At 44.9% G+C, this 23,540-nt stretch overlaps 1 protein-coding gene across 1 annotated transcript in view; it reads left to right on the top strand.

The window, feature by feature from the left end:
• Positions 1-14,912, top strand: part of LOC115464826 (ubiquinone biosynthesis O-methyltransferase, mitochondrial-like) — an 18,363-nt gene extending 3,451 nt beyond the window's left edge. Inside the window, exons 2-4 of the mRNA XM_030195184.1 lie at positions 3,040-3,282; positions 11,516-11,675; positions 14,495-14,912. Coding sequence (XP_030051044.1) covers positions 3,040-3,282; positions 11,516-11,675; positions 14,495-14,691 — 600 coding nt within the window. The 3' untranslated portion in view covers positions 14,692-14,912. The remainder of the gene's footprint in view (positions 1-3,039; positions 3,283-11,515; positions 11,676-14,494) is intronic.
• Positions 14,913-23,540: the final 8,628 nt, after the last annotated feature.

Below are 23,540 nucleotides of genomic sequence, written 5' to 3'. Positions count from 1 at the left end.
ATCACAATGTCAGCTCTGGTTAAATCACCGCAGCTCCTCAGTACCTTTCCGCTCTCATCTCTCCCTACACTCCTCCCCATGAACTCCGTTCGCTGGGTAAATGTCTCCTGTCGTCCCCCTTCTCCCCCACTGCTAACTCCCGGCTCCGTTCCTTCTATCTCGCTGCTCCCTATGCCTGGAATAGACTCCCTGAGCCGGTACGTCTGGCTGTCTTCAAGTCTAGGCTTAAAGCCCACCTCTTTGCTACTGCTTTCGACTCCTAACCATGACTCTCTTACTCAACACCCTCACTTATCACCCCTACCACTGCAATTTCCCCACCCCTAGCTGTCTGTTCGTCTGTCCAATTTAGATTCTCTGTTGAGCAGGGACTGTCTTTTCATGTTAATTTGTACAGCGCTGCGTAAGTCTAGTAGCGCTATAGAAATGTTTAATAGTAGTAGTAGTAGTAGTATGAGCCAAGTATAGGACAGTCAAGCCATTGTGACATCACTGATGAGGTTGGCTCTTAGGCAATGGTGGACTGAGGCATTATGACATCACAATGTCAGCTCTGGTTAAATCACTGCAGCTCCTCAGTACCTTTCCGCTCTCATCTCTCCCTACACTCCTCCCCGTGAACTCCGTTCGCTGGGTAAATGTCTCCTGTCGTCCCCCTTGTCCCCCACTGCTAACTCCCGGCTCCGTTCCTTCTATCTCGCTGCTCCCTATGCCTGGAATAGACTCCCTGAGCCAGTACGTCAGGCTCAGTCTCTGGCTGTCTTCAAGTCTAGGCTTAAAGCCCACCTCTTTGCTACTGCTTTCGACTCCTAACCATGACTCTCTTACTCAACACCCCTCACTTATCACCCCTACCACTGCAATTTCCCCACCCCTAGCTGTCTGTTCGTCTGTCCAATTTAGATTGTAAGCTCTGTTGAGCAGGGACTGTCTTTTCATGTTCATTTGTACAGCGCTGTTTAAGTCTAGTAGCGCTATAGAAATGTTTAATAATAGTAGTAGTAGTAGTATGAGCCAAGTATAGGACAGTCAAGCCATTGTGACATCACTGATGAGGTTGGCTCTTAGGCATTGGTGGACTGAGGCATTATGACATCACAATGTCAGCTCTGGTTAAATCACTGCAGCTCCTCAGTACCTTTCCGCTCTCATCTCTCCCTACACTCCTCCCCGTGAACTCTGTTCGCTGGGTAAATGTCTCCTGTTGTCTCCCTTGTCCCCCACTGCTAACTCCCGGCTCCGTTCCTTCTATCTCGCTGCTCCCTATGCCTGGAATAGACTCCCTGAGCCGGTACGTCAGGCTCAGTCTCTGGCTGTCTTCAAGTCTAGGCTTAAAGCCCACCTCTTTGCTACTGCTTTCGACTCCTAACCATGACTCTCTTACTCAACACCCTCACTTATCACCCCTACCACTGCAATTTCCCCGCCCCTAGCTGTCTGTTCGTCTGTCCAATTTAGATTGTAAGCTCTGTTGAGCAGGGACTGTCTTTTCATGTTAATTTGTACAGCGCTGCGTAAGTCTAGTAGCGCTATAGAAATGTTTAATAGTAGTAGTAGTAGTATGAGCCAAGTATAGGACAGTCAAGCCATTGTGACATCACTGATGAGGTTGGCTCTTAGGCATTGGTGGACTGAGGCATTATGACATCACAATGTCAGCTCTGGTTAAATCACCGCAGCTCCTCAGTACCTTTCCGCTCTCATCTCTCCCTACACTCCTCCCCGTGAACTCCGTTCGCTGGGTAAATGTCTCCTGTCGTCCCCCTTCTCCCCCACCCCACTGCTAACTCCCGGCTCCGTTCCTTCTATCTCGCTGCTCCCTATGCCTAGAATAGACTCCCTGAGCCGGTACGTCAGGCTCAGTCTCTGGCTGTCGTCAAGTCTAGGCTTAAAGCCCACCTCTTTGCTACTGCTTTTGACTCCTAACCATGACTCTCTTACTCAACGCCCTCACTTATCACCCCTACCACTGCAATTTCCCTGCCCCTAGCTGTCTGTTCGTCTGTCCAATTTAGATTGTAAGCTCTGTTGAGCAGGGACTGTCTTTTTCATGTTGATTTGTACAGCGCTGCGTAAGTCTAGTAGCGCTATAGAAATGTTTAATAGTAGTAGTATGAGCCAAGTATAGGACAGTCAAGCCATTGTGACATCACTGATGAGGTTGGCTCTTAGCCATTGGTGGACTGAGGCATTATGACATCACAATGTCAGCTCTGGTTAAATCACAGCAGCTCCTCAGTACCTTTCCGCTCTCATCTCTCCCTACACTCCTCCCCGTGAACTCCGTTCGCTGGGTAAATGTCTCCTGTCGTCCCCCTTCTCCCTCACTGCTAACTCCCGGCTCCGTTCCTTCTATCTCGCTGCGCCCTATGCCTGGAATAGACTCCCTGAGCCAGTACGTCAGGCTCAGTCTCTGGCTGTCTTCAAGTCTAGGCTTAAAGCCCGCCTCTTTGCTACTGCTTTCGACTCCTAACCATGACTCTCTTACTCAACACCCTCACTTATCACCCCTACCACTGCAATTTCCCCGCCCCTAGCTGTCTGTTCGTCTGTCCAATTTAGATTGTAAGCTCTGTTGAGCAGGGACTGTCTTTTCATGTTCATTTGTACAGCGCTGTGTAAGTCTAGTAGCGCTATAGAAATGTTTAATAGTAGTAGTAGTAGAGTAGACAGTGAGGAGCCTTTCAGCTCCCAGTTAACACGTCCAAGGAGAGGCTGTATACATTTTTTAAATAAATAAAATTTGTAAAAATTACTTAGAACATCATGAAATAATTGGTTCCCAGTTTGTTGGAAAGCTGGGCCCTAGAGGTTGACTTCATAGTACCTGAGTCATTTTCGAGTAAATAATTGAAAGAGCTAGTGTAAGCCGCAAGAAGTGCCGCACTTGATGAGCGTCATAGTAGGTGCACTTGGCTTTGAAAGGAAAAATGTTTGCTCTAATGATGCTTGTGTTTGCTAACAAAAGTGTGCTTTAAAAAGAAAAATGCCATTGTTTATTAATGAAAGTGATGATGTGTTTTTATTTTTAATCTTTAGCCTTTAGGCAGGCTGGGAGCAGTGGTTACTGGAATCGATCCTTTGGAAGATAATATTAAAACAGCTCAGCTCCACAAATCATTTGATCCGGTCCTAGATAAGCTGATCCAGTACAAAACCAGCACCTTGGAAGAAATTGTGGCAGACACTGCAGAGGCCTTTACTGCAGTCGTTGCTTCGGAAGTAGTGGAGCATGTGGCTGATGTGGAGTCGTTTATAAAATGCTGCTATCGAGTGTTAAAAGTAAGGTTTGACTTTTTTTTTTCTTTTTTTAAATTGGGGTAGGGGGTGTTCCATCAGGCAGGTTTTTTTTTTAACATTTGTTCCCCGCGCTTTCCCACTCATGGCAGGCTCAATGCGGCTTACATGGGGCAATGGAGGGTTAAGTGACTTGCCCAGAGTCACAAGGAGCTGCCTGTGCCTGGAATCGAACTCAGTTCCTCAGTTCCCCAGGACCAAAGTCCACCACCATAACCACTAGGCCACTCCTCCACTGTTGCTACTACGTACGTGCAGGATGTCAGACTCACAGAAACAGAAGCCTGCGCTGCCTTCTACATGGAATGTTGCTAGTGGAATAGCAACATTCCATGTAGAATCTCCAATAGTAGCAACATTCCATGTAGAATCTCCAATAGTATCTATTTTATTTTTGTTACATTTGTACCGCGCTTTTCCCACTTATGGCAGGCTCAATGTGGCTTACATGGGGCAATGGAGGGTTAAGTGACTTGCCCAGAGTCACAAGGAGCTGCCTGTGCCTGAAGTGGAAATTGAACTCAGTTCCTCAGTTCCCCAGGACCAAAGTCCACCACCCTAACCACTAGGCCACTCCTCCCGACAGTTTTGTTCTGAGTCTTAAATACTTCAAAACCTACTGACATGAAGCATACTAGTTATTCTTCAAAGACAAGCAGAACAGTGGATTCTCACATATGTGTGATGTCATCTGACAGAGCCCTGGCACTCACGCTGCCAAGCATTCAAAAAATGTCTTGAAGCCTTTGGCGCTGCCGCACCGCGCATGCACAGATGCCTTCCTGCTCAATGTGAGTACATAAGTAATACCACACTGGGAAAAGACCAAGGGTCCATCGAGCCCAGCATCCCGTCCACGACAGCGGCCAATCCAGGCCAAGGGCACCTGATGAGCTTCCCAAACGTACAAACATTCTATACATGCTATTCCCGGAATTGTGGATTTTCCCCAAGTCCATTTAGTAGTGGTTTATGGACTTGTCCTTTAGGAAACCGTCTAACCCCTTTTTAAACTCTGCCAAGCTAACCGCCTTCACCACGTTCTCCGGCAACGAATTCCAGAGTTTAATTACGCGTTGGGTGAAGAAAAGTTTTCTCCGATTTGTTTTAAATTTACTACACTGTAGTTTCATCGCATGCCCCCTAGTCCTAGTATTTATTGGAAAGCGTGAACAGATGCTTCACATCCACCTGTTCCACTCCACTCATTATTTTATATACCTCTATCATGTCTCCCCTCAGCCGTCTCTTCTCCAAACTGAAAAGCCCTAGTCTCCTTTGCCTTTCTTCATAGGGAAGTCGTCCCATCCCCGCTATCATTTTAGTCGCCCTTCGCTGCACCTTTTCCAATTCTACTATATCTTTCTTGAGATGTGGCGACCAGAATTGAACACAATACTCAAGGTGCGGTCGCACCATGGAGCGATATAACGGCATTATAACAACCTCACACCTGTTTTTTTTTTTTATTTGTGACTTATATCCCACATTTTCCCACACATGCAGGCGCAATGTTTTCCATACCTTTCCTAATAATACCCAACACTCTATTCGCTTTCCTAGCCGTAGCATCACACTGAGCAGAAGGTTTCAGCGTATTATCGATGATGACACCCAGATCCCTTTCTTGGTCCGTAACTCCTAACGTGGAACCTTGCATGACGTAGCTATAATTTGGGTTCTTTTTTCCCGCATGCATCACCTTGCACTTGCTCACATTAAACGTCATCTGCCATCTAGCCGCCCAGTCTCCCAGTCTCGTAAGGTCCTTCTGTAATTTTTCACAATCCTGTCGCGAGTTAACGACTTTGAATAAGTTTGTGTCATCAGCAAATTTTATTACCTCGCTAGTTACTCCCATCTCTAAATCATTTCTAAATTTATAAATATATTAAAAAGCAGCGGTCCTAGCACAGACCCTGAGTGTGCAGGACCATCAGTCTTGTTTTATCTGCAGAGCAGTCATCTTTGCCATCTCTTCTCAGCACTTTTTTGCTTCCTTTGTGTTGCCTTCCCTAGCAGTATGTGAGACATTTTTCTCATTTTATTAAAAAAAATTTTTTTTTTTTGTTTATAAGAAGTCTTTATTTAGGTTCCAGTGTTAACATCATACAGTAGTTGGCAAACTATAACACATTGTCTCATCTGAATCCATATAATACTAGTATCATATAGTACAGTTCGCTAGTACAACATTATATTCTTACATATCTGCTATAAACTTCAATTTTTATAGTAGGTTTTCGAAATAGACAACCCTCCCTTCCCAAAACCCTCCCCACCCCAACTTCTTAATTTTCATTTTATTCCCTTTTTAGTTCTTAGTTTGTTTTTGGGGTTTTTTGAGCCTGTTAAGTTTTCTTTATTTTTTTGACAGTTCCCTTGGCCGCCTTTGGCTTGAACGCCCTGTTAAGACTCTTCTCTTTTCATCTTAAAAATTGAGTCAGGTGCCCCGATGTCTCTTAAAATTCCCAGTAGTTTCAAGAAATGCACTATGTTCAGCAGAACCATTTCTGTGACTGATCCGTGGAAACTGGACTGCTTTCCAACCTTCATCAGTCAGAATGAGGGATCTGTCTTGCATCCCAATCCCTGGCTATTCTCATGAATCCTTCCAGTTGGCAGATGCTCAAGCGTTGGCTTAGAACTTTTCCAGGTGTCTGGTCACTTCTTCAATGATTGGGCCCTGTGTAGTTTTCTTGTTGTGCTTCTGCTCAGAGGGTTCGACAGCATGGCTGTTCTTCTCTACGGTAGTAGTGAAGTTGTGGTCTTGCTGTATCTGGACTAGTTTAGCAAGATAAGGAAAGTGAAATTTGGTTTTATCTGGTAATTTTCTTTCTTTGAGTTCTGCTAGATCAGTCCAGGACCTGTCCACTTGGGAAAGGGGAATAGGACTTGATGTACCACCTTTCTGTGGTTACAATCAAAGCAGTTTACATATTATATACAGGTACTTATTTTGTACCTGGGGCAATGTCCAGAGTCACAAGGAGCTGCAGTGGGAATCAAACCCAGTTCCCCAGGTTCTCAGGCTGATTAATTAACCACTCCTTTAGCTGGACTTTTGTCTTAGTACTGGCTGACATCTAAGAGAATCTCATGGGGGTTCTTCTGGCAGTCTCCGGGGAAGTGTAGAACTATTTCTACAATTACCTGACCTCAGATAGAGGACAGGCAATTAGGGGGGCGAATTAGTACAAAGGTGGAAAAATATGAAAAGGTAACACTTGTGTTTAGATTAGATGTAATGAGTTGTCTGTCTAAGTGCAGACCCAAATTCTTATAACCAGGAAATAACTGATAAGGACTAAAAAGAATAAGATACAAGGCTCAGGTATTATAAATTACATATGCTAAATTACCGAAAATGATGGTAAGTCAATGAGTATTTATGTGCCTGTCAATGTAAGGTAAAGATAATGCACTCGTTACCCTAGTTCTGAACTGATTAGAACCCCTAACCCCCAGGCACTGTAGGAATATAAATAGACAGGAGCAGATAGCAGGCCATCAGGTACTATCACTCTTCAGGCAGGAGCAGCCACGAACAGATGGCAGGGCTGAGTTTTAACGAGCTTCAAATGTCTTCATGATGCGGTCGGCTCAGATCTGGGCGGTCGGCTAATTCACTGGCGGCAGCTCTTGTGTGAACTGCTCCAGATAACACGCAGATAACCATGTTTTTTCAGTGGCTTCTTATACCCTTCCCTTGGGTAAGGTGAGCCTCACAGTCAGGAACAACAGATCTGGGATTTTCCAGAAGACCAAATCACAGGGTCACAGGCACCGAGAGCAGATTTGTTCTGACTGTGAGGTCCTAGTTTCTTTAAACAAGGTCCCAGTTTCTGTAAACAAGGTGGTGGTTGAAGTTATTCATATAGCCTTGGCCTTTCAGCGTCCATTTCACTGCACGTAGATTTGAGGCCTATTGAAACAACAAGCCTTAGCATGAGAGCTGATACTAGTACTACTACTACTTAACATTTCTAAAGCGCTACTAGGGTTACGCAGCGCTGTACAATTTAACAAAGAGGGACGGTCCCTGCTCAAAGGGCTTACAATCTAAGAGACAAGTGAACGGTCAGTCCGATAGGGGCGGTCAAATTGGGGCTGTCTGGATTTACTGAAAGGTAAGAGTTAGGTGCCAAACGCAGCATTGAAGAGGTGGGTTTTAAGCAAAGACTTGAAGATGGGCAGGGAGGGGGCTTGGCGTAAGGGCTCAGGAAGGTTGTTCCAAGCGTAGGGTGAGGCGAGGCAGAATGAGCGGAGCCTAGAGTTGGCGGTGGTGGAGAAGGGTACAGAGAGGAGGGATTTGTTCTGTGAACGGAGGTTACGGGCAGGAACGTAAGGGGAGATGAGGGTAGAAAGGTAGTGAGGGGCAGCAGACTGAGTGCATTTGTAGGTAAGAAGGAGAAGCTTGAATTGAATGCGGTATCTGATTGGAAACCAGTGAAGTGACCTGAGGAGAGGGGTGATATGAGTATATCGGTTCTGGCGGAATATGAGACGTGCAGCAGAGTTCTGAACAGATTGAAGGGGGGATAGATGGCTAAGTGGGAGGCAGGTGAGGAGTAAGTTGCAATAGTCAAGGCGAGAGGTAATGAGAGCGTGGACGAGAGTTCAGGTGGTGTGTTCAGAGAGGAAAGGGCGAATTTTGCTGATGTTAAAGAGGAAGAAGCGGCAGGTCTTGGCTATCTCTTGGATATGCGCAGAGAAGGAGATGGAGGAGTCAAAGATGACTCCGAGGTTGTGTGACAGATGAGACGGGGAAGATGAGGGTGTTATCAACTGAGATAGAAAGTGGAGGAAGAGGAGACGTGGGTTTTGGTGGAAAGACGATGAGCTCAGTCTTGGACATGTTCAGTTTCAGGTGGCGGTTGGACATCCAGGCGGCAATGTCGGATAAGCAGGCTGATACCTTTGCTTGGGTCTCTGCGGTGATGTCTGGTGTGGAGAGATATAGGTTTACTGTAATGGTTGGTAACGTGGTTATCCTACAGTGCGTTGCAGATTCAGAATTGTAAGGCTGGCTGAATACAGGCACTTGCAGCTCTTTGCTGGAATCCCTTCTGGCAGCCTCTGAATTTTACTGGCATGTGCAACTTTCTTTAGGTTAGGTACTTTACTTTCTAACTCTTCTGACTCTCTTACCTATCTATATGATCCATCTTTGCTGATTCCCTTCACTATCAATTAAAATGTTCTACCCATCTTCAAATCAATGCTCAAAGCCCACCTCTTCAATGTCGCCTTCGGCTCCTAATCACTACAACTCTACTCAGGAAATCTAGACTACCCCAACTTGACATTTCGTCCATTAGATTGTAAGCTCTTCCGAGCAGGGACCGTCCTTAATTGTTAATTTGTACAGCGCTGCGTAACCCTAGTAGCGCTCTAGAAATGTTAAGTAGTAGTAGTAGTGTCATCGGCATAGAGATGATATTGGAAACCATGAGATGAGATCAGGGAGCCCAGGGAAGAGGTATTGATATTGGCCTGAGTCTATATATTTAAAGTCAGGTTCATAGTGTTGAATAGTGCTTCCTGCAGGGCCTCTTTTGCTCCCATAGGATAGTCTCCCTGCTCTCTCTAGGCTGGGAGTTGGTTTACTGCTGCTTCTGTAAGCTGCTGAAAGGTTGTGCTTAAGGCTGTACTTTGAGGCTAAGCCTTGATGTTGCACATTGATATGATACAATGGGGCTGCATTGTTTGATGCTCTGATTCAGTTTCTTCATACTATGGTTTTGACTGTAGAAGCTGATTTATATTGTTCCAGAACATTTCATTTTTATTTTATTTTTTTTATTTACTAGGATTTGTTTACCACCTTTTTGAAGGAATTCACTCAAGGCGGTGTACAGCAAGAATAAATCAAACTTGAGCAATAGGCAATTACAGCAGTAAAAATATTCAAATAATATATAGTGTGGCATAGTATACTACTTACAATGTCAACACAATACATAATAGAACATTTTGATTGACAGTAAAGGGTATAAGCAAAGATGGAACATATAGGTAGGAGAGTAAGAAGAGTTAGAGAGTAAGGTGACTAAAGAAAGTTGCACATGAGGTCAGAGAGATGGGTAACATATAGATAGGTAAGAAGAGTTAGAAAATAAGGTGACTAATTTAAAGAAAGGTGCACATGAAGTCGGAGAGATGGTTAAATATTATATCTGCTAGGGTAGGAGTGGATAAACATGTCCTGCTGCAGTATGTGCAGCCCATGTCACTCCTTGTGTGTGTGAGTGAGACTAACAAGTTAGTTACCTCTTCGTTTTAAAAGCCTGGTTGAAGAGACAAGCTTTCACCTGCTTCCTCAAGTAGAGATAGTTTGGTATTAAGTGGAGCCTTTCAGGCACTGCATTCCAGAGTGGGGGGGGGGGGGGGGGGACTACTCTGGAGAAGGCTCGCTTGCGGGTATCACATCGTGTAATGTCTTTTGGAGAGGGTGTGGTTAGTGATAGTCCTTGAGAGAACCTTAATGTCCTTGGTGGTGTGTAGAGGGTCATCCTGTTCTTCAAGTACTCTGGGCCATTTCCTTTAAGGGCCTTGAAGATCAGACATAGAGTTTTCAATTTAGCCCTGTTTTGTACTGGTAGCCAATAAAGTTTTTGTAAAAATGGTGTGATATGGTCTTGTCGCTTGCAACCTACGAGTCTTGTTGCAGCATTCTGGATCATTTGAAGCTGGTGCAGGCCCTTTGTAGTCAGACCGTTGTATAGTTCATTGCAGTAATCCAGTCTTGATGTTATCATGGCATACACAACTGGGATACGATTTACCTTCTCGATGTAAAGAGAGAGGCAGCAAGTATCTTTTGAAGGTTGCTTTGATTTGGGGATTCAGAGTAAGTGTTGAATCTAATTGTATTCTTAAGATTTGAGGGAGAGAGCGTATTTCCCAAAAGAGATTTTGATGTCAGGTATGCATCCACTTGTGTTAGGGATCCAGAGAAACGCGGTTTTACTTGGGTTCAGTCAGAGTTTGTTGTGTTTAGCCCATTCTTGAATTGATTTTAGACAGGTAATCAATTGATTCAAGGCTGTAGGTAAGTCAGGTTCAATGGGAATGAGTAGCTGCACATCATCTGCATAGATGTAGAACTGAGCGTCCATTGACTGAATCAGCTCTGCCAGTGGCTTGTATATATTGACCCGAATAGGTGGTACCCCATAGGTCAGTGCCCATGGTGGCAATAAGTTGCTGCCAAACATTATGGATCGTTGCCTGTCTGATAGGATCTGAACCAGGCAAGTACTGTTCCACTGATACCTGTTTCTGTCAGTCATGTTAGCATGATATCATGATCCACAGTGTCAAAAGCTGCTGAGAAATCTAGCAGTACTAACACCGAAGTGAATCCCATCTCAGTTTCTGTGAAGATCATCTAGTAGGGATATGAGGACTGTTTCTGTTCCATAATCGGTCTGAATCCAGATTGACATGAATCTAGCAAGTTTCTCTCTTCTAGCCAGTCATTAAGTTGAATACGGACTGGTCCAGTAACTTTCAAGTTTATCCTGGTCAAGGTTGTTTTTCTTTAGTAAAAGGTGAACCACTGCCCTTTTTATAGCTGTTGGTAGTTGCCCATTAGAAAGAGAGGCATTCACAATTTTTGTGACGCCTACTATGAGGCCCATACTTGCCTGCTGCACTATCTTTGATGGGCAAGGTTCGAGGGAGCAGGTAGAAGGTCCCTAAGGATTTTGTCAAGGCTCTCCTCTATCATTGGGCTGTAGATCTACCTTTGTTCATAGTTTGCTGGCACGTTCCAGGACTACACTGTACCTTATGCTGATATATTTATTTATTTTATTTTTGTTACATTTGTACCCCGTGCTTTCCCACTTATGGCAGGCTCAATGCAGCGGGCAATGGAGGGTTAAGTGACTTGCCCAGAGTCACAAGGAGCTGCCTGTGCCTGGAATCGAACTCAGTTCCTCAGTTCCCCAGGACCAAAGTCCACCACCCTAACCACTAGGCCATTCCTCCATATCACTCAAATGCCATTTTTTTCTGCCTCCATCTGCTGATAGGTGGTCATAACCCACTTGTCTGAATTGGTATAGCAGGACTCAAGGAAAGAAAATTAGCAGGTAAGACCAATTTCACCATTTTTAACCAGTGCTTTTCAAAATATTTGGAGGTGGTGTGTTTTTTTGTTTTGTTTTTTAATGATTTTCTAACAATAAAATTTTCTTTTTTATATTAGCCTGGGGGCTCACTCTTTATAACTACAATCAATAAAACCACGATGTCCTATGCTTTGGGGATTGTAGTGGCTGAGAAAATAATGGGTATTGTACCAGTCGGAACTCATGATTGGGAGAAGTTTATTTCACCTGAGGAGCTTGAACGCCTCCTGGAATCAAGTAAGTATCAGGCAACAGATAGGATATATTCTAAAGTTTGTTTCTTTACATTTATTGGCTGGGAAAAACAGAGTAAGAGTCTTGATTTCAACTACATTATCGGAATAACAGAGTGGTTATAACCCTTAAACAGCAGCACTACAGCTGCATTAGGCTGACTGCAGGTATTGATGTGCAAAGGGAAGCCAGCCTCTACAATTTCATTGCTTGTGTGAATTAATCTGTTAAGACCTAGATATTTAATTAAATATTGGTATTTGGATCAAATGTTGGTCTCAAGAATAAAAAGGAAGATGACCAGGCTAGAAATGACCTGCCAGTAGACCTTGTAATTTTGTACAGCTAGTGTCGAGAATGGTGGACAGTGATAGGAGAGGGATGAAAGATCAATTGGTATCATAGGAGCCAACTTTTCAAAATGATTGGGGGTGCTAAATCCAATGGAAATTACCCCTTCCTGGACACCGTCAAGGAATTTGCTCAATATTGGGGTGCCACAGAGCTGTCTCCTATGATGGCATGTGTATATGGAAATTTGTACGTACATCTGTCCAGAGTGGTAGAAGACGAGAAGAAGGTTGACTATACGAGCCAGTTGATGTTAACTTGATGCCATTTATGTTTAAAGCAAAAAGGCCAAATATCTAAAGTGTTATATAGATAACCATCACAGGTCACTTATCGCAGTTATGTTACAAATTTAATACGGATAATAGGGAAATACATTGTTGAGCAGTATGTATTAGACCAGTCTTGTTTAAATAAGTGAGAATGAATGAGAGCATGGATGTGGTATATCAATGAAAAATATGTTATCAAATTGATGCTGTACACAATTTTGAACAAACAAGAAACAGTATGTACAATGTTTAAGTAGAAGGAAGAAAGTAAATAAAGTAGTTTAGATAACAAGAATTATGTGGAAATTAAGGACTGATACTGTGAGTGACACATAATATTCAGTTATATCAGATATCTCATTGAGTAATAGATTAATAAATATTGAATATGCATAAGATCTATTGGCATGTACTGCCTTTTATTATATGCAAATAGATCTCATACATATTCATTGAGGAAATCCTGAAAACCCGACCTGGCGAGGGCTGAGGTTGGACACCCCTGCACTAGTGTGTCGCGAACACCTGGGAAGTGTGTTGCAGGCTAGTGGCTGTAAGATGACTGCACATGCCCCAGCAGTCTTGAGTGTCAGGGCAGCGGCTCCAAAGTGGCGGCAGCCACAGTAGCAGGAAGCACAAGGGCAAAAGGCTCCCCCACAAGTAGCACCACTGCACCTTTATTTCTTCAGAGCTCCACTCCTTCCCTCTATCACAGCTGTAAGCAGTGCATGCTTATCGTGACTTATCTCCTGTTAGCTACTTCCTCCTCCTCTTTCAGCCTGCGTATTTGCCTCTAAACTTTTTTTCTTAAGTTTATTTAGATTTGCTCTCACCTTTTCAGCTCATGGTGTTACATTCAGGTACACTGGGTATTTCTCTGTCCCTGGAGGGCTCACAATCTAAACTTTTTACCGGAGGCAGTGGAGGGTTAAGTGACTTGCCCAAGACTCTGGATGTGAAGACGGGTGCTCTAATCACTAGGCCACTCCGCTGGGCTCCTCTCTCATAGCCTCCTAGCTTGTTCCTCCCTTTTAGCTCTTTTCTGCTGGCAGAAAACTAGATCGAGTGAGGAGCCCAAGCAGCCATGGTACACCAAAGATAAGTTTCCTGTCCTACCGCTTCCTTTACCTCCTGAAGTCCATTCTTCACACTCCCATTATGAGCCAACAGACTGAAACGGGAAGATGATTGTAGTACAGAATAGACATTCTTTCTTTGCTTGCTCTTATTCAGCTTTCAGTGTCTTCATGTCATCTGAGACCTGGTAGAAGTACAGAAGCAGAGACTTGATAAGTATGCAGATGTGGGGGGAGGTATGATAGAGGTCTATAAAATAATGAGTGGAGTTGAACGGGTAGATGTGAAGCGTCTGTTCATGCATTCCAAAAATACTAGGACTAGAGGGCATGGGATGAAGCTACAATGTAGTAAATTTAAAACGAATCGGAGAAAATGTTTCTTCACTCAACGTGTAATTAAACTCTGGAATTCGTTGCCAGAGAATGTGGTAAAGGCGGTTAGCTTAGCGGAGTTTTAAAAAGGTTTGGACGGCTTCCTAAAGGAAAAGTCCATAGACCGTTATTAAATGGACTTGGGGAAAATCCACTATTTCTGGGCTAAGCAGTATAAAATGTTTTGTACATTTTTGGGATCTTGCCGGGTATCTGAGACCTGGATTGGCCACTGCTGGAAACAGGATGCTGGGCTGGATGGACCTTTGGTCTTTCCCAGTATGGCAATACTTATGTACTTATGTCAGTCAGTGACTCATTGATGATGCCCCATTGGTACTGCTAATAATGCAGCCTCTACTGAAAAAGTGTGCTTATTCCTCTTGTAACTTCATGCTAGTAAGGCATACAAAATTGAGAATAGAATTGATTAAATACTAGCAAATATTTATTTATTTATTTATTTATTACATTTGTACCCCACATTTTCCCACCGATTTGCAGGCTCAATGTGGCTTACATATTACCGTAGAGGCTGATGCCAATTCGATTGGTGACCGATACAAAGTTATATTGTGATCAGATGAGGTAGGTGTGGATCAGGCATCAGGGGGAATCGAAAGAAGTGACGATTATAAATTGTCCAGAACAATCATTAGTTGTGCTGTGTTGCTGGGTAAAAAAGAAAGAACGAAAGAAAACACTAAGACTGAAGTTTCATGTTTTCATATTTTTTTCTCCTCTTTAGATGGGTTTGTAATGGAAACACTGAACGGGATGTTATACAATCCGTTGTCTGGCTCCTGGCGTTGGATGGAGAACACTAGCCTTAACTATGCAGTACATGCAGTGAAGGTCATTCCACCCAAAGAGTCTTCTTCCAGTGAATCTGCTTCAGAGCAAAGGCAGAAGCAGCCTGAGACCAGCACCAGCACTGCTCTTTGAACTTTAAGGAGAGGGGAAAAGATTGCGTCAAGAAGATAACTCGTACAGATTGCGTCCTTAAACGGCTCAGAAATAGCATTTATAAGGCTGTGGCCAGTTCAGTAGTCTGCTGTGAAGTGGAATGCATATTCCGAATGAAATGTATCTAACAACTTCACTTGTGTATATGTACGGCCAGAGTTAGAAAAATGCTTCAGAATAAAGATAAAGTAATGTTTTTAGACATGGCAGCATTCTTCTTCTGACATCTGCACTCCGCTCCATGGATAAATCCTTCTTATCTGTTCCCTTCTCCACTACTGCCAACTCCAGACTTCGCGCCTTCTGTCTCGCTGCACCCTACGCCTGGAATAAACTTTCTGAGCCCCTACGTCTTGCCCCATCCTTGGCCACCTTTAAATCTAGACTGAAAGCCCACCTCTTTAACATTGCTTTTGACTCGTAACCACTTGTAACCACCTGCCTCCACCTACCCTCCTCCTTCCTGTACACAATAATTGATTTGATTTGCTTACTTTATTTTTTGTCTATTAGATTGTAAGCTCTTTGAGCAGGGACTGTCTTTCTTCTATGTTTGTGCAGCGCTGCGTGTGCTTTGTAGCGCTATAGAAATGCTAAATAGTAGTAGTAGTAGACATCAACTGTGATGCAAATTTACCCCAATCGCCGGGGAGAGCTGCCTTCTGAGGTCAGTGTTGGTGTACGTGATTCTGGATGTTGCATGCCAAAAAATGGTTATGGATAAGAGACATGTATCTGCAAATGTAATCGCTACATTTTGGATTGTGTTTTTGCACTCAAGGACCAGATATGCTGTGGTGGTTTTATACCTTAGGGTTTCAAGTAAATCCACTTATCTGAGAGAGAGTGGAGCTAATTTGCTGCAGATTGGGATAAGATCCAGCTGGAACAAGTCTTAGAATTGAAAGCACAGCTGCTGCTCAGCCACCAAGGCTATAAAGTAGCATATTTTCAGTGAGAATATTTTCCCAAAGTAAAGAATAGACTACTGAAAACTAGTTACATTGTGGGGGAAAAAAAGGGTTGGATGTTGCAAGTCTTTTATCTATATATATAAAACTCACCCTCAACGTTCTATTTGCACTGATGTCACTGAAGCCAGGTTCGTAAGTTCGGAGCTCTGAAGCCACACAAAATCACAGTCTGTGGGCCCTGCCCTCGCAAGCGTTATGACGTTGAGGGCGGAGCATATTCTCAGCTCCAACGTAGTACTGCACTGTAGCTCTGCTCCGCCCTCGCATCAAAACGCGATGACGTCGAGGGCGGAGCACACATTACTCTATCGGTTCCTACTGCAGGGGCATTCACATGACGCTGAAATCTTCTGTTTGGGCAGGTCAGTGGAGAGGGGGGAGCGCCGGCAGCGACATCGGTGGGGGTGGAAGGAGGTGCACTGGCAACACACACATCGGGGGGAACGGAACGATCATGGACGCTGGGGGGCGTGCCAAAAGGGCCAGGGTCACAGCACATTCGCACGGAGGCTGCAGGGGGGCCGGCGACGCACGGAGGCTGCAGGGGGGCCGGCGACGCACGGAGGCTGCAGGGGGGGCCGGCGACGCACGGAGGCTGCAGGGGGGCCGGCGACACACCGAGACACAAAGGGACGGAGGGGAACCTTGCTAGCGCCCGTTTCATTGCGATTTGAAATGGGCGTTCGTTACTAGTATTCTATAAATCTGGCATGCAGAGCCATATTCAGAAATTTTTTTATGCTGTTTACTTTTGTTCACTAATTCAAAGGATAGTTGACTAAATAAACTATTTATCCTACTCTCAATCTACTACTACTACTTAGCATTTCTATAGCGCTGCCAGGGTTACGCAGCGCTGTACAAGTTTAAACTCGGGGAGGGACAGTCCCTGCTCAAGAGAGCTTACAATCTAAAAATGTTTCTTTGCAGCCTGGTACTCTTCCTCTTATACCACACACCAACTTTCAATCATAAACACTCAACACCATAGAATTTAGCGGAGTTTAAAAAAGGTTTGGACGACTTCCAAAAGGAAAAGTCCATAGACCATTATTAAAGTGACTTGGGGAAAATCCACTGCTTATATCTGGGATAAGCATCATAAAGTGTATTGAACTTTTATGGGATCTTGTCAGATATTTGTGACCTGGATTGGCCACTGTTGGAAACAGGACGCTGGGCTTGATGGACCTTTGGTCTGTCCCAATGTGGAAATACTTATGTGTTTATGTACTTATGGCTTTTAATCATTGCCTCCAAAAACTACTTGCAAAATGGAATAAACATCTGCAGTAATCTGATCACGACGAAAAAGATGTTCCACTCTATGTGGAAACTCAAAAGAGTAAAACCTTTCTTCCCGAGATACATCTTCCGTACCCTGGTACAGTCAATGGTAATAAGTCATCTAGACTACTGCAACGCACTGTACGCTGGCTGCAAAGAACAGACTATCAAAAAACTCCAAACAGCCCAGAACACCGCCACCAGACTCATATTTGGAAAAACTATGAAAGTGCAAAACCCCTAAGAGAGAAACTTCACTGGCTCCCACTCAAGGAATGCATTGCGTTCAAGATCTGCACGATTGTACACAAAATCATTCACGCAAATGCCCCAATCTACATGCTAAACCTCGTGGACCTGCCTCCCAGAAACGCCATAAGATCATCCCGCAAATTTCTCAATCTGCACTTCCCCAGCTGTAAAGGACTAAAATACAAGCTGATACATGCCACCACCTTCTCTTACATGAGCACGCAGCTGTGGAATGCATTACCTACAGACCTGAAAGCTATTGACGAAATAACCAACTTCCGCAAATCTTTGAAGACACATCTCTTCAACAAGGCCTACAAAGAGAACCCATAGCCTTACAAAACTACCTCACTAACCCACCCAGCTATGAAAGTCCACCTTCTCTACTATCCTGCCTAACACCTTCCTTCTTTAAGTAAGGGAAGAAAGAAGGAAGGTGTTAGGCAGGATAGTAGAGAAGGTGGACTTTCATAGCTGGGTGGGTTAGTGAGATACTACCAATTGTATCTGATATCCTGGAATGACTATGTCATAACAAATCTCTGTAAGCGACATTGAGCCTGCAAATAGGTGGGAAAATGTGGGATACAAATGCAATAAATAAATCACCAGCTTACGACAACTTTCCATCTGAATGATATAGTACAATTTGCTTCTAGAAATGGCCAACAAGCTACATGTACCAATTGTAAGATATGTCTTATTAACAAAATAGGTGTCTTAGATAAGCTTCATTCTGGCATGTCTGTTTCTGCTGTTGGCCGTGAGTTAAAGGTTGATGAATCAACAATCTGATCCATCCGGCAAAAAGAGGAAGAGATTCGGCGGTCTGTTTGTGAAGCAGTACCAGAAAGTCCAAAACAACATCTGTGGTTCATGATGAATCAATGGAAAAGATGGAAAAGTGGTTACATTTGTGGATAATGCAAATGGTGGATGGCAAAAAAAAAAAAAGCACTGTAGACAGCATTGCTGTGATGATGAAAGCCAAACAGATTTATAAACACGTCACCCAGGGTCAGGAAAATGTGAAACCCTTTGCTGCTAGTTCTGGCTGACTTGCTTGCTCATGTTAAAAGGTGATATGGGCCAGATTCTATATAAGGCGCCTGAAAACTGCCTGGAATAGATTTCTACCTAAGTGTATTCCGTAAGTGGCACTTATATTTAGGAGCGGTATATAGAGTACGCAGAGTTGATATCACACTGCTTAAAAGTATGTGCATCCATTTATACGAATGGAAACATGGCTTAAATGCAAGCAAGTAGATTTAGGTGCACAGGAGCATCTAATATAATAAAACGCACCGTGAACGTTCTAATGAGGACAACGTTCTGTGAAGCCCTGAAGCCATCTGACGTCACTGAAGCTGTAGGGTTCGTGGATTCGTGGTGTGAAGCCTCCCTTCAAGCCAGCCAGCCGTCTCTGCCCCGCCCTCGCGACAAAACAAACAAATCCGGAAGCGAAACGTCAGGGAAGGAGGCGGCGCTCCCGACGTCTAGCCTTCCCTTCGCTGTGTTCCGCCTTCAAAATAAGGCGGAACACAGCGAAGGGAAAGCTACTCGTCGGGAGCGCCGCCTCCTTCCCTGACGCTTCGCTGCCGGAAACGCGACGGAGGTAAATTGAAAAAGAAGAAAAAAAAACCCAAAACGATGCATGGATGCGAAAGGGGGGGGGGGACATGGATGCGAAGGGGGGGAGGAGAAGAGGGCGGGCCAGGCTGGGACATGGGATAGAGAGGAGCATGGATGCAAGGGGGGGGGTCATGGAAGGGAGAGAGGGGACTTGCTGGAAAAGGATGAATGGAGGCGGCAGGGGACAGAGGAGCATGGATGGGCATGGATTGCGAGGGCAGGGCTCAGGGAGAGAGGGGAATTGCTGGAAAGGGATGAATGGAAGGGGCAGGGGACAGAGGAGCATGGATGGGCATGGATTGGAAGGGCAGGACTCAGGGAGAGGGGAATTGCTGGATAGGGATGAATAGAGGAGACAGATGGGCATGGATGGATATGGATTGCAGGGCAGGCCTCAGGGAGAGAGGGCAATTGCTGGATAGGGATGAATGGAGGGGCCAGGTGACAAAGGAGCATGGATGGGCATGGATTGGAAGGGCAGGACTCAGGGAGAGGGGAAATGCTGGATAGGGATGAATGGAGGGAACAGATGGGCATGGATGGATATGGATTGCAGGGCAGGCCTCAGGCAGAGAGGGAAAATGCTGGATAGGGATGAATGGAGGGGGCAGGTGACAGAGAAACATGGATGGCCATGGATTGGGAGGGCAGGGCTCAGGGAGAGAGGGGAATTGCTGGAAAGGGATGAATGGAGGGGGCAGGGGACAGAGGAGCATGGATGGGCATTGATTGGGAGGGCAGGGCTCAGGGAGAGAGGGGAATTGCTGGAAAAGGATGAATGGAGGGGCCAGGGGACAGATGGCCATGGATTGGGAGGGCACGGCTCACACTCTCTCTCTGATATACAATGTCTTTCTGACTCTCACTCTCACACACTCTGTCTCACACTGTATCACATTCACTCTCTATGTGCCACACAGTCACTCACACACTCGCTTGGTCTCATACACTCACTCAAACAGAGAATCTGTGTCTCACACACACTCTCTCTCTCGCCCACACACACACACTCTCTCTCACACTGTGTCTCACATACACACTTGCACACACTCTCATTCTCACACACACACTCTCTCACAAACATACTCACACCCAGACTCACTCTCTCACACACACTCACACTTTCACTCTGACTCTCAAACAGTCACTCTCACATACACTCTCCCAAACATACACACTCCGAGGAAAACCTTGCTAGCGCCCGTTTCATTTGTGTCAGAAACGGGCCTTTTTTACTAGTATTCTATAACTGCGTAAATTTTGGAACGCCTATGAAATGCTCATATCTGTGCCTATAACCGCACCTCTTTTTGGCTGTGCGCATTAGAATTTAGGTGCTCTGCATTACAGAATACGCTTAGCGAGTTGTGTGTGTAAATTCTAATTACTGCTATGAGTGCTCATTATTGCTGGTTAAGACCTGTTAGCAACGCTGATTAGCTTGTTAAACTAATTAAGTTACGCACATTGTTATAGAATAAGCTTAGATTTCCGTGCGGAACACTAGGCGCGATATATAGAATCCGGGGGTATGTGCTTAAAAATGTAAGCCTTTGTGGCAAGGCAGGTTCAGCTGACAACAAAGCTGCAAAAGAATTTATTTTTTATTGTTACATTTGTAGCCCGTGCTTTCCCACTCATGGCAGGCTCAATGCAGTAGGCAATGGAGGGTTAAATGACTTGTCTAGAGTCGCAAGGAGCTGCCTGTGCCTGAAGTGGGAATTGAACTCAGTTCCCCTGGACCAAAGTCCACCACCCTAACCACTAGGCCACTATTTGAGATTCCATGTAGAAGTCGGCCCTTGCAGATCACCAATGTGGCCGCGCAGGCTTCTGCTTCTGTGAGTCTGACGTCACAGAAACAGAAGCCTGCGCAGCCTTCTACATGGAATGTTGCTAGTGGAATAGCAACATTCCATGTAGAATCTCCAATAGTAGCAACATTCCATGTAGAATCTCCAATAGTATCTATTTTATTTTTGTTACATTTGTACCCTGCGCTTTCCCACTCATGGCAGGCTCAATGCGGCTTACATGGGGCAATGGAGGGTTAAGTGACTTGCCCAGAGTCACAAGGAGCTGCCTGTGCCGGGAATCGAACTCAGTTCCTCAGTTCCCCAGGACCAAAGTCCACCACCCTAACCACTAGGCCACTCCTCCACTAAAACATCTCTGCTAAGAATGATAGAAGAAAAGGGTTATGCGCCAGAGCAGGTCTTCAAAATTGATGAGACTGGCTTGTTTTACAAACAGGCTGGCAAATGGACATATATAATGAAAATGGCAGCCAAAGCCCCTAGTTTTAAGGCATTTTAAAGATTGTGCCACCCTGTTGTGCCCCAGTGCTGAGGGTGATTTCAAATGCAAGCCTCTTATGTTGTACAGAGCTCAAACTCATCGTTCTGTTAAAGGAAAGAACCGGAACTGCATGCCAGTCCATTGGAGATGAACTGCAAAGCATGGGTGATGTCCGAATTATTCTGGGCTTGGTTCAACAACTGTTTTGTTCCAGAAGTTGAATGGTATCTCCACTGTAAGAACCTTGCCCTTTAAGGTACTTCTCATTTTGGATAATGCACCAGTAGAATCGCCTACGTTGGGATAGCCTGAGATGGCGTCTCACAGCCTACTATAAACAATTGTTGGAAAAAAAAACCTGGCCAGACTGTGTAGTGAACTTTGAGGGATTTGAAGATGTAGCAGAACAAGAGTTTAAATGTGGAAAACGCGCTTTGCATGAAAAATTCCTGGAGAAGGCTTTGAGGACAATCAATTCAATTCTTGTATACCACTAATATCCCCTTTCCAGGGTTCAATGCAGTTTACATTCTAGGTGAGACAAAAGCAGATAGTGTGAGGTATGAGAAACATTAAAGACCATTGGTGTAATGGATGAGACTAGAAACATTAAAGGAAAGGATAATGGATGATACTAGGAAGTAGAAGTCATGATGGATTATTATGAGGCAGTCTTTGGGAAGAGAGGTTTTTAGCCTGTTTCGTAGCTGTTTTCTGTTCTGATGGGAATAGGTAGAGAGTTCCGTGTTTTGACTCCAAGTATGGGGAATAGAGAGCTGAAAATCTTCTGGTTTCGAATTGTCTTTTGACGTGACATGACACAAGGAGATGTTGACAGACTGCAATAGAGCCCAACAATGAAAACCTGGAGGAGACGGCACAACAAAGCCTCAGGGGCAGTGATAACAAAGAAGAGACAGCAGAGACTCCCAAAATCACGCCTCTCACGTCTGCTAAAATAGCAGAGTGGGCGTCAACACTGGGGAAAAACTGTTCAGTGACATGGAGGAATGTGATATTATGCTGGAGCGCACTCTAAAATTGATGCATCTCGCAAGGCTGTGTATTTGTCCCTTAAATCGAAAACACTTAAGAACTTGAGAATAGAGAGCTGCATGGCTTCCGTCCCCGCGGGAATCCCGCGGAACCCGCGGGATTCCCGCAGGGACGGAGGCAGTTCCTGCGGGGTTCCCGCGGGGATGGAAGCAGTTCTGCGGGGTTCCCGCGGGGATGGAGGCAGTTCCTGCGGGGTTCCCGCGGGGATGGAACCAGTTCTGTGGGCTTCCCGTGGAAGTGTAAGCTGCACCTGCACCAGCCTCTCATCTACCGAATACCAATTTATTTGAGTGCTCTCCTCCTCCTCCTCTTCTTCCTTGCTTTAACAGCATAAATGTGGAAAGTCTTCCATTAAGGAGGTGGTAGAGTCACAAATGATGACGGAATTCAAAAAGGCGTGGGATGAACACAGAGGATCTCTAATTAGAAAATGGAAGTTATATAAAAACTAACCTTAAATGGCTGCATGTGTGTGGATGTGTCAAGTGACGCTTAGATGGCGACTCTGGCTGTGATGAACTAGGGCTGATACCTGGCAGACTTGTATGGTCTGTGTCTCATACATGGCAATCTGGTGTAGGATGGGCTGGAAAGGGCTTAGACAGCAACTTCAGTGGCTGGAACATGAGGACAGTGCTGGACAGACTTTTACGGTCTGTGTCCCACAAATGAGAACATGAATAGGCTGGAGTGGGCTTCGATGGTAACTCCAGCAGTTGGAACATAAGGATGGGGCCAGATAGACTTCTGTGGTCTTTGTTCCAGAAACACGAAAGAAAGACCATAATCAAGTATATAATATCACACTCGTTGATTTAATGATGAATTGATCATGAGTGTGACTATTGGGCAGAGTGGATGGACCGTTCAGGTCTATTTGCTGTCACTTACTATGTTACTATTAATCCTCTTTGCTCCCAGGCTGGTGCACAGACCTCAGCTCTGACACAGGCACGAGAATCAGATGTCACCTGACCTACTGGCGCGTGCATGTGGCGGCCTCTCAGCACCCACTGCCAATGGATCAGAGACAAATCTTACATGTGCACACCAGAGTGTTCCAAGTTCCAACTTCCGTTCCTTCCTTGCCTACAGTGCTGTGGCTCAAATCCAGAAAGAGATTGAGGGAACTGACTGGAACTTTCTTTTATGCACTTTTAAATTCTTACGGGGATGGGTGGGGATGGGTTAAATTCTTACGGGGACGGGTGGGGACGGGTTGGGATGGTTTAAATTTTTGCGGGGATGGGCAGGGACGGGTAAGATTCCAGTGGGGATGGGTGGGGACGGGTAAGATTCCAGCAGGGACGGGCGGGGATGGGTAAG

Source organism: Microcaecilia unicolor, chromosome 3 (assembly GCF_901765095.1).
Source record: "Microcaecilia unicolor chromosome 3, aMicUni1.1, whole genome shotgun sequence".
Lineage (NCBI taxonomy): Eukaryota > Metazoa > Chordata > Amphibia > Gymnophiona > Siphonopidae > Microcaecilia > Microcaecilia unicolor.
Note: the sequence above shows the minus strand (reverse complement) of the source record. Positions and strands in the feature narration are given on the sequence as shown.